Below are 12,259 nucleotides of genomic sequence, written 5' to 3' on the forward strand. Positions count from 1 at the left end.
GAGTGGCCAGACGGAAGCCACTCCTCAGTAAAAGGCACATGACAGCCCGCTTGGAGTTCGCCAAAAGGCAGCTAAAGGACTCAGAACATGACAAATAAGATTCTCCAGTCTGATGAAACCTAGATTGAACTCTTTGGCCTGAATGCAAAGCGTCACGTCTGAAGGAAACCTGACACCATCCCTACAGTGAAGCATGGTGTTGGCAGCATCATGCTGTGGGGATGTTTTTCAGCGGCAAGGACTGGGATACTAGTCATGCTCGTGTGAAAGATGAACAGAGCAAAGCACAGCAAGATCCTTGATGAAAACGTGCTCCAGAGCACTCAGGACCAGGTTCACTTTCCACCAGGACAACGACCCTAAGCACACAGCCAAGACAACACAGGAATGGCTTCGGGACAAGTCTCTGAATGTCCTTGAGTGGCCCAGCCAGAGGTCAGACTTGAACCCGATCAAACATCTCTGGAGAGAGCTGAAAATAGCTGTGCAGCGACGCTCCCCATCCAATATGACAGAGCTTGAGAGGATCTGCAGAGAAGAATGGGAGAAACTCCCCAAATACAGGTGTGCCAAGCTTGTAGCGTCATACCCAAGAAGACTCGAGACTGTAATCGCTGCCAAAGGTGCTTCAACAAAGTACTGAGTAAAGGGTCTGAATACTTATTTAAATTTCCTTCGATTTTTAAAAAAAAACATTTCTAAACATTTCTAAAAACCTATTTTGGCTATGTCATTATGGGGTATTGTGTGTAGATTGAGGGTAAAACTATTTAATCCATTTTAGAATAAGGCTGTAACGTAACAAAATTTGGAAAAAGTAGAAAAAGTCAAGGGTTCTGAATACTTTCCGAATGCACTGCATAACCTACATCCTCTCATCTCATCCCTCTGTACCGTGTACCATAGAACAGTATATACACATAACTTGTTGGTAATTACATTTTGTAGCCAAAAAAAAAAAAAAAGTGTATGCGTCTGAAATGGCACCTTATTCCCTCTATAGTGTACCGTAATTTCCGGACTATAAGCCGCAACTTTTTTCCCACGCTTTGAACCTCGCGGCTTAAACAATGACGCGGCTAATATATGGATTTTTCCCACTTTACATTTTTTTTGTCTCCAAAAAAACACAGTCTGTGACGTGCTCAGTTTTTGGGCGGCATGAAGCTTTCATTAGACCAATGAAATTGCCGAACGGGTTAAGGTCAAACAACTTTTTTGTTTACTGTTTAGATTAAATCGAGCACTCTCAAACTTCCCATCATTCTGATTACAGTGGTCATTTTGTCACCCTCATCATGGCAAAGACACGGAGAAATGCATATGATGCAGCTTTCAAGTTGAAGGCGATTGATCTGGCTTTTGGAAAAGGAAATAGAGCTGCTGCGCGGGAACTTGGTCTTAATGAGTCGATGATGAGACGTTGGAAACAGCAGCGTGAGGAATTGACTCAGTGCAAAAAGACAACTAAAGCTTACTGCAAATTTTTTTGTTGTTGTTGTTACAAGCCGTGTTTCATTAAAGCCTATTTATTTTTGTTACAAGCCGTGTTTCGTTAAAGCCTGTGTAAAGTTAATTTGTTTCAATGTACCGGTAGGCACCTGCGGCTTATAGACATTTGCGGCTTATTTATGTTCAAAATATATATTTTTTAATTCAGTGGGTGCGGCTTATATTCAGGTGCGCTCAATAGTCCGGAAATTACGGTACTTCTTTTGACCAGTGCCCATATGGGTCTGGTCAAAATATATATTCTCTTTTCTTCTCAGAAATAGAAAAACTAAACAAAGCATCTCTTTTTAAAGCCAAAACATTCATGCAAGTTGGCAACAACTGTGCGACAGGGTGTTTGTCCCAAATGTCACCCTATTCTCTATATAGTGCATTACTTTTGACTAGACCCCATAGGGCAAAGGTCAAAATTAGTGCACTTCATAGGGAATATTGTGCCATTTGGAACAGCCAGGGAATGGCAGAAAAACTGACAAATATAATTACAACCAACCAGAAAAACAAAATCCTTATTCTGCAGTAGGAATAAAGTGGCACCTTCTTTGAATAATAAATCAACTATATTTCTTTCTTCTTATATATTTATACTTTTACATATAAAACAAATGGTTTGTATTCTGGGATTGAACTCAAATGTAAACTCAATACGAACTAAAATATGAACTGAAATGCAATAAGAGTTATAAAACAGTGCTGAACAGTGGAACTCTTAAACTATGAAAGAATCAATGGCATAACGGTGTGCCATCCTCATCACAGCAGGGTTCAGTCCATATATTCTTGACACACACATCAGCCATATTCAAACAAACTCCAAACAATATAAATAACGGCAATGAAACTAACTACTCTTAACAGCAACCAACAGTATCGATGTCTTATTATTGTGTTTTTGTTGCAAAGTTGTGATCCCATGGGGGAAGGGAGGGAGACGGGAGGATGTGGTGGTGATGACGTCAAAGGGTGATGACATCACAGGAAGTGACGCCATGGCACAGAGGGATGTGATGTCACAGTGAGGCATAGATTGAGCAGACAGCAAATAAGGCCCAGCGCATGGCGTGGTCCAAATATCTGTCTGTCGAGTACAGTTCTCTTGGTCTGAACTTTGTGCTGGGTGTATCATGTCCTTGTGTAGAGGTCTTCTTTACAGAAAACAGGAGCCTCCTCATCTCTCTGTGTCACATCTCTCACCTGTAGGTCTTCACTGAAGCCAGGGCCTGGGCTAAAACGAGACGGAGAGAAAAAAAAAGAGCGAAATAAAAAGTGTGTGAGAGAGGGAGAGAGAGACAGGTCAGACAGAGAGAGGAATGTTGGAAAGATTTCTGTCAAAAATGTTGACAGCAATTGAAAGCCTGAGAGGCGGCAAGTGTAAAGAGAGTCTGAACAGAGAGGAGAGGCTGTGTAGAGATGGAGGCTCTTACGGGAAATCCTACACACAATTACTGATGCTACTCCTATTACACACACATGAAGTGGGACCCATCAGTGAGCTGGGGTGGTGGTTGTGTGCTAGGAGGTGGAGATGAGGATGGTTGGGGCTCAGGAAGAGGTGAGGAGGAGGACAAGCTGCACACTGCAAACCACACAGGACGCACGTGGACCACACACACACACACACACACACACAATGGCAAAAACAAACAAGTTGCGGGAAGTTAATGAATGACAAAACAACTAAAGAAAATACATTTTATCTAAATAAAATGAATACAGTTATAAGCAGGATGATCATGGATCGCTTATTATGAAAAGAACTGGACAGATTAAAGAGGATTGCAATCATTTGTGATTCAAAGGTCTAATCTCCACCATCTTTGTCACTTAGTTTAGTTGGTCCTGCTCTACCTCCTCCCATACTCCATACTGTCCTGTGCTGTGCTGTACCTGCGACCAGCTTGCTGCGTTTGGAAGCCTCAGCAGCCAGTTCATAGGAGATGTTGATCATCTTCTCCTGCTCTTGAGCTGTAGCCTCCTCCTCTGGGCTCAGCACCCCACTCAGAGGTGAGAGCACATTCTGCATACTGGGCAGACATATGGCATTTAGCAGACTGTTTTATCCAAAGCGACAAAGTATAGTGAGTACATGTGAGTTTGATCTCGGCAGGGATTGAACCCACAGTCACAACCTTCCCCATTTTACCAAGAACTGAGACAAACAGGACCTTGTTTGTTACGCACACACACTTCAAATTGGTTCATTTCTTGTGTCTGACATTTAGAATGTAGAATGTAGCTAATGGAAATAGCATGGTTTTTCTATGCACTGATCTGCGGTGGGGACTCATTTGAGCCTGCCTGTCCTGATATCCAGCTATTCCGGAGAGAGCACTCGTTACACAGAACTCTCTTTCTACACTGTATATAGTATTTGCTGTGTCCTGTGCACTGGTAAACATCAACCCTGACCAGCTGTAATAAATGACCTTACACAGGGTGATTCAGATACCTGGAAAAGATAAGTAGATGTGGTTGAGTCATAGGTCACTTTTCTTTACCACAGTAATACCCTTTTGAAACTACTGAGCCAAGCTGAGCCAAACTGTACTGTGTTGGTCTGAATGCACATCCACCATAGTACCTGCAACCAAACTGTCAAGGACAAAGTGAAAAGTACCTGTTTTTGGCGATGAGGGCTTTAATACGGTCCACCTTCTTCTGTTTGTCAGCCTCCTGCTCTGGGCTGAGAGCCTCCTCTGGATCTGACTCTACATAATGCTCTGGAATCAACACCTTCTCAGGGACTGACAACTAGAGAGAGGGAGAGAGAGAAAATGGGATGGTGTTAGAGATCTGATACAGCAGATGATATTGACAGACACTACGCCCTGTTCAAATTTCCTCTCTGCCCCTTCCCCTTGGCTGTAACCCTTCAATAGAGGTAGATCTGTAAGGTTGAAGCGATATGGTGTAAGCTTCACCACTACACTGCTTATACCAATCCAGACCATTCAGATCTACAGATCTTAGAGCCATTGGGAAGGGAATTATTTGGGACCAGGTGACAGACATTAATGCCCCCCCCCCTTTCCTACCCCTCTGTCCATGTTGTAGTGGTCAGTGTGCGAGGCCTCTTTGAGTCGTGCTATTTCCTCGGCAGGTGTCTCCTGCTCTCTGAACACTTCCTGTTCTCTGAGTGACGCCTCCAGCTCCAGGATGTCACTGCTCATCACCTCGTCACGCTGACGACGGTTCTGGAACACAACATATGACTCTTAATTGTAAATTCTACTTATTACAGGAAATGAAATGAGCCCTGGGTTCTTTTCATTAAACCTCTACAGGATTAGCATGAGGTTGTAACAAAAACATTTCCCAGAACATAGACATATCTGATATGGGCAGAAAGCTTAAATTCTTGATAATCTAACTGCATGGTCCAATTTACAGTAGCTATGACAGTGAAATAATACCATGCTATTGTTTGAGGAGAGTGCACAGTTACAAACTTGAACATTTATTAATAAACCAATTAGGCACATTTGGGCAGTCTTGAAACAACATTTCGAACAGAAATGCAATGGTTCATTGGTTCAGTCGAAAACTTTGCATATACACTGCTGTGGCCAAAATCTAAATTGGGCCTGGGCTGGAAAAATACATTATGGCCTTTCTCTTGCATTTCAAAATTGATGGTAAAAACAAATAACCCAAAACGTTTTTTTCTATGTATTATCTTTTACCAGATCTAATGTGTTATATTCTCCTACATTAATTTCACATTTGCACAAACTTCAAACTGTTTCCTTTCAAATGGTATCAATAATATGCATATCCTTGCTTCAGGGCCTGAGCTACAGGCAGTAAGATTTGGGTATGTCATTTTAGGCGAAAATTGAAAAAAAGGGTCCAATCCTCAAGGTACACATAGCAAACTGTTTTAAAACGGAAGATGAAAATGTCTTATTGGATAAGTTCAGATATGTCTCTGTTTCAGATACATCTTTGTCTCAGGAAGTCTCTGTTTCTGAAAGTTTTCATCCGTAAACTTGTTGTGTGAACCAACCTTGGGCTCAGGTCAGATATGTATGCTTATATTGTGCTCTGGTGTGCATCCTTGTGCGTCTACCTACCTGCAGGCTATGGAAGGGGTTCTCTTTGGTGAACGAGGTGCTTCGTGAGGGTGTTGGTGTGTTACTGTGACTGTGTGGATGGCTGTGTGTGTTGTTGTCCTGCAGGCCTAGCTGTCCCTGCTGAGGGCTGTTGATCACCATGATGTGAAGCCCCTTCTTCTTCTCTCTTAATGCCCCCTGTTGGTGTTTCCTGATTCTCTCCAGCTGCTCCTCTACACTCATCCTGGGCCTGCCACTCTCCTTCTCCACAGGCCCACCACACAGCTGGTCTACTGCACTGCGGGGACGCTCCTAGAGGGGAACAGAAAATTGGTTGGAGAGGGACACAACATACATGTAAGAAACTCACATGGATGCATATTATACGACACACAGCTGCTCTACCACACAGTAAGGTCGCTGCTTTGGGCAGTGAATAAAGAGGCACTCACAGTAGGACACAGCACAGCACATGGCACACATAGGCACGAGCGCACACACACATACACTAACGTGACATTAATGCCTGCCAACCCTATGCCACCGATGAGCGATGCCCCAAGAGCACGACAAGATGCAATACTTCATGGATACAGTGGATTTAAGTTCAACACTGTTTAGTGTATGCATGCATGCATGACTAACATTGCTAAATGGCATTAGGAACACCGGCTCTTTCCATGACAGACTGACCAGGTGAATCCAGGTGAAAGCTATGATCTCTTATTAATGTCACCTGTTAAATACAATTCAATCAGTGTAGGTGAAGGGGAGGAGACCAGTTAAAACTTCTCTGGGATCAGCCAGTGAAATTGCAGGGCGCCAAATTCAAACAGAAATCTCATAATTAAAATTCCTCAAACATACAAGTATTATACACCATTTTAAAGATAAACTTCTAGTTAATCCAACCACAGTGTCCGATTACAAAAAGGCTTTACGCGAAAGCACACCATGCGATTATGTTAGGACAGCGCCTAGCCACAAAAAAACATACAGACATTTTCCAGCCAAGGAGAAGACTCACAAAAGTCAGAAATAGCGATTAAATTAATCACTTACCTTTGATGATCTTCATCTGGTGGCACTCCCAGGACATCATGTTACACAATAAATGTTCGTTTTGTTCAATAAATTCCCTCTTTATGTCCAAATACCTCCGTTTTGTTCGCGCGCTTAGTTCCGTAATCCAAAGGCACACAACATCCAGACGAAAAGTCAAAAGTTCCATCAAAGTTCGTAGAAACATGTCTAACAATGTTTATAATCAATCCTTAGGATCTTTTTATCATAAATATTCAATAATATTTCAACCGGACAATACTGTTTTCATTAGAAAGGAAAGAACGTTGCGCTCACGGCCACACGCGATAAACAACTCATGGCTTTCAGCTGAGCCACTTACTCTGAGTGGTCTTATTCTCTCCCCTTTCACAATAGAATCATGAAACAACTTCTAAAGACTGTTGACATCTACTGGAAGCCTTAGGAAGTGCAATCTGACCCCACAGACACTGGATACTGGATAGGCATTCACTTAAAAAACAACAAACCTCAAAATTCCCACTTCCTGGTTGGATTTTTCTCAGGTTTTTGCCTGCCATATGAGTTATGTTATACTCACAGACATTATTTTAACAGTTTTGGAAACTTTAGAGTGTTTTCTATCCAAATCTACATATCCATCTATGCATATCCTAGCTTCTGGGCCTGAGTAACAGGCAATTTACTCTGGGCACGCTTTTCATCCAAACTTCCCAATGCTGCCCCCATTCCCTTAAAGAAGGATTTTTAATCTTTGAGATAATTGAGACATGGATTGCGTATGTGTGCCATTCAGAGGATGAATGGGCAAGACAAAATATTTAAGTGCCTTTCAATAGGGTATGTTAGAGGTGCCAGGTGCACCGGTTTGAGTATGTAAAGAATTGCAACACTGCAGAGTTTTTCACGCTCAACAGTTTTCCGTGTGAATGGCGCAGGAGGGGCTAGCTGTTGTTTTATAGGCTCAAAACCAACTGTGCTATTTTGTTAGTTTTTACGTGTTGTTTGTTACTTATTTTGTGCATAATGTTGCTGCTACCGTCTCTTATGACAGAAAATAACTTCTGGACATCAGAACAGCGATTACTGGGCGAAGATTCTGTTCTTTAACTAGTCCGACATGAAGGATATACTTCTTTCTCGGGAACGGGCCCGAACCACCTTCATTTGCGTGAAGAAAAGACAGAGAAAAAGGGTCCGGAGGTCGGGCTGCCTTCTAAGAATTCATAGGCAAGTGAGTAAACCTCCACTACCATCCGTTCTATTGGCCAACGTGCAATCATTGGAAACTAAAATGAATGATATATGACTATCCTACCAAAGGGACATAAAAAAATGTAATATATTATGTTTCACGAGTCGTGGCTGAACAACGACACGAATAATATAGAGTTGGTGGGATTTTTCATGCATCGGCAGGACAGACAAGCTACGTCTGGTAAGACGAGGGGAGGGGTGTGTGTCTATTTGTCAATAACAGCTGGTGCACAATGTCTAATATTAAAGAAGTATTGATGTATTGCTCGCCTGAGAGAGTACCTTATGATAAGTTGTATACCAAACTATCTACCAAGAGAGTTCTCATCTACGTTATTCGTAGACGTCTATTTACCACCACAAACCAATGCTGGCACTAAGACCGCACTCAATGAGTTGTATTCCGCCATAAGCAAACAAGAAAATGCTCATCCAGAAGCGGCGCTCCTAGTGGCCAGGTACTTTAATGCAGGGAAACATAAATCCGTTTTAACCTGTTAGGGCTAGGGGGCAGTATTGACACGGCTGGATAAAAAACGTACCCGATTTAATCTGGTTACTCCTCCTGCCCAGTAACTAGAATATGCATATAATTATTGGCTTTGTATAGAAAACACCCTAAAGTTTCTAAAACTGTTTGAATGGTGTCTGTGAGTATAACAGAACTCATATGGCAGGCCAAAACCTGAGAAGATTCCATGCAGGAAGTGGCCTATCTGACAATTTCTTGCCCTTCTTGATTATCTCTATCCATTACAGAGGATCTCTGCTGTTACGTGACGCTTCCTACGGCTCCCATGGGCTCTCAGAAGGCGGCAAAAAGCTGAATCATGGCTTTGCTGGCTCTGGTTGAAAAAAAGTAGCGCGTTTGGGTAGTGGCTGGTGTCGTGTCTTTGGCTATGCCGGATTAAGTGATATGACATGCTAACCTATAAAATTCTCTCTGTAATTAATATTACCTGATTAAGCTAATCATGTAAATGTAATTAACTAGAAAGTCGGGGCACCACGGAAGAACGTTTATAGAGCCGTTATCTTCCGAATAAACTCTTAAAATACTTAGTAATATTTTACATCGATAGCAGTCAATATTAACCCTTATCTTATTTTCAGTCTCATAATGAAAGTTGTAAATTCTTGGCTATCTTCACGAACCCTGGCTAACAAGTTGAATCAGCAATACAAAATTGGGTTTAATTATTTATTTACTAAATACCTAAACTAATCACACAGAATTACAAATACACCGAATACAAATGATGACATACATGATGGCTGGTTACACAAAGGAAAGGGGGTTGGGCTTGAATGAAAGAGCGGGAAGATTTAGGAACAAAGAAACAGCAGCTATGCTATCGTAAATACATTATCTTATGCATTCTAAATTACCGCCCATTTGGAAAAGGAAAATGCAATAAATATTTACTTTGAGCTGCGCTTCGGTAGATTGGTCGTAGATGCTGGCTGGGTTGGCCAACAGATCTTCCTGTAAACTCAGAAGAATGTCTCTGGTGGTAAATTGGATACGTGGTGTTATCTTCGTCCGTCTGTTAGACTGGATCCGTCGTCCGTCCTTTCCTAGCCCCCGTCTACAGCGGCTACTGCTAACTCAACGGCTAGGAAGTATCACTTCTGTAGTGAATAAGCTCAAAGTTCATACCATTCGCCATCAAAGCTCACGCCGAGGTTGGCTTAGTTCTGTACTTGACATGTGTGTCCTTCTAACGTAGAGGCTGCAGACCTCCCGTACTGGAACAACGTGGTTATCTTTTCGTCACAGGCTTATATAGTGGAGAGGGGGGAAGGATGTGTTTCATCATTTATAACCGCTCCTCTTCACAGGGGTGGGCCACTGATCAAGCAGGGCACTTTCCTTATGAAAACCCAAATCTCTCATTTGGAAGTTAAAATTACATTTAAACTGTTATGGCTAGGGGGCAGTATTTTCACGGCTGGATAAAAAACGTACCCGATTTAATCTGGTTACTACTCCTGCCCAGTAACTAGAATATGCATATAATTATTGGCTTTGGATAGAAAACACTCCAAAGTTTCTTTGAATCGTGTCTGTGAGTATAACAGAACTCATTTGGCAGGTCAAAACCTGAGAGATTCCTTTACAGGAAGTGGCCTGTCTGACCATTTCTTGAACTTCTTTGCCATCTCTATCTTTTACAAAGGATCTCTGCTCTAACGTGACACTTCCTACGTCTTCCATGGGCGCTCAGAGCCCGGGAAAAACCTGAATGTCGTCATCCCAGCCCCAGGCTGAAACACATTATCGCCTTTGTCAAGTGGCCGATCAAGGGACTGTGGGCTTAGGCGCGTGCCCTGGCCGCCCCCCGTCTTTGTGATTTTTCCTCTGTTTGCCGAAAAGGAGATTCCCGGTCGCTTTTTTACGAGATAAATTGCATAAAAATTGATTTTAAACAGCGGTTGACATGCTTCGAAGTACGGTAATGGAATATTTAGAATTTTTTTGTCACGAATTGCGCCATGCGCGCGACCCTGATTTACCATTTCGGATAGTGTCTGGGACGCACGAACAAAACGCCGCTATTCGGATATAACGATGGATTATTTTGGACCAAACCAACATTTGTTATTGAAGTAGCAGTCCTGGGAGTGCATTCTGACGAAGACAACAAAAGGTAATCAACCTTTTATAATAGTAAATCTGATTTTGGTGAAGGCTAAACTTGCCGGGTGTCTAAATAGCTAGCCCGTGATGGCTGGGCTATGTACTTAGAATATTGCAAAATGTGCTTTCACCAAAAAGCTATTTTAAAATCGGACATATCGAGTGCATAGAGGAGTTCTGTATCTATAATTCTTAAAATAATTGTTATGCTTTTTGTGAACATTTATCGTGAGTAATTTAGTAAATTGTTAGCAAATTCCCCGGAAGTTTGCGGGGGGTATGCTAGTTCTGAACGTCACATGCTAATGTAAAAAGCTGTTTTTTGATATAAATATGAACTTGATTGAACAAAACATGCATGTATTGTATAACATAATGTCCTAGGTGTGTCATCTGATGAAGATCATCAAAGGTTAGTGCTGCATTTAGCTGTCTTCTGGGTTTTTGTGACATTATATGCTAGCTTGAAAAATGGGTGTCTGATTATTTCTGGCTTGGTACTCTGCTGACATAATCTAATGTTTTGCTTTCGCTGTAAAGCCTTTTTGAAATCGGACAGTGTGGTTAGATAAAGGAGAGTCTTGTCTTTAAAATGCTGTGAAATAGTCATATGTTTGAAAAATTGAAGTTTTTGTATTTTTGAGGAATTTGTCATTCGCGCCACGCCTATCATTGGATATTGGAGCAGGTGTTCCGCTAGCGGAACGTCTAGATGTAAGAGGTTTTTAAACGGCCCCACAAACCGCGGACTCAGCTTCCGGCAGGGCAGGCGGAGGGGCAGGTTTCGGGTCGAGAGCCAGACCCTGTCCCCCGTTGCACACACCGGGGCCTCACTGCGGCGACGGTCTGCACCAGCTTTTTGACGTCGACCGGCGCGCTGAATGGCGGATGTGAGCTGCGTCCCAGGTCTCCTCCGCGCGCCGGAACCAGTGGTCCACCGCAGGAGCCTCGGTCTGGCTCTGATGCCAAGGGGCCAGAACCGGCTGATAACCTAACACACACTGAAACGGAGTGAGGTTAGTGGAGGAGTGGCGGAGCGAGTTCTGAGCCATCTCTGCCGAGGGCACAAACTCCGCCCACTCCCCCGGCCAATCCTGGCAATAAGACCTCAGAAACCTACCCACATCCTGATTAACTCTCTCCACCTGCCCGTTACTTTCGGGGTGAAAACCCGAGGTAAGGCTAACCGAGACCCCCAGACGTTCCATGAACGCCTTCCAAACCCTTGACGTGAACTGGGGCCCTCGATCAGACACTATACCCTCAGGCACCCCGTAGTGCCGAAAGACGTGTGTAAACAGAGCCTCCGCCGTCTGTAGGGCCGTAGGGAGACCGGGCAAAGGGAGGAGACGACAGGACTTAGAAGAGCGATCCACAACGACCAGGATCATGGTGTTACCTTGTGATGGTGGAAGATCGGTTATAAAATCCACCGACAAGTGCGACCACGGCCGCTGTGGAACGGGTAAGGGTTGTAACTTACCCCTGGGTAGGTGTCTAGGAGCCTTGCACTGGGCGCACACCGAGCAGGAGGAAACATAAACCCTCACGTCCTTAGCTAAGGTGGGCCACCAGTATTTCCCACTAAGACAGCACATTGTCCGACCAATCCCAGGATGACCAGAGGAGGGTGACGTGTGAGCCCAGTAGATCAATCGGTCGCGGACAGTGGACGGAACGTACAGACGCCCAGCTGGACACTGAGGGGGAACGGGCTCTGCACGTGACGCCCGCTCAATGTCTGCGTCCAGCT

At 43.4% G+C, this 12,259-nt stretch overlaps 1 protein-coding gene across 1 annotated transcript in view; it reads right to left on the bottom strand.

The window, feature by feature from the left end:
* Window positions 1-1,658: 1,658 nt before the first annotated feature.
* The window catches only part of LOC106573013 (pleckstrin homology domain-containing family A member 5), an 89,467-nt gene continuing 78,866 nt past the window's right edge, over window positions 1,659-12,259 (bottom strand). The window contains exons 12-17 of the mRNA XM_014147609.2: window positions 5,586-5,876; window positions 4,548-4,706; window positions 4,130-4,263; window positions 3,400-3,536; window positions 2,937-3,088; window positions 1,659-2,737 (exon numbers count right to left, since the gene is read on the bottom strand). Coding sequence (XP_014003084.2) covers window positions 2,973-3,088; window positions 3,400-3,536; window positions 4,130-4,263; window positions 4,548-4,706; window positions 5,586-5,876 — 837 coding nt within the window. The 3' untranslated portion in view covers window positions 1,659-2,737; window positions 2,937-2,972. The remainder of the gene's footprint in view (window positions 2,738-2,936; window positions 3,089-3,399; window positions 3,537-4,129; window positions 4,264-4,547; window positions 4,707-5,585; window positions 5,877-12,259) is intronic.

The sequence above is a fragment of the Salmo salar genome, chromosome ssa16, assembly GCF_905237065.1.
Source record: "Salmo salar chromosome ssa16, Ssal_v3.1, whole genome shotgun sequence".
In the NCBI taxonomy this organism is placed as follows: domain Eukaryota; kingdom Metazoa; phylum Chordata; class Actinopteri; order Salmoniformes; family Salmonidae; genus Salmo; species Salmo salar.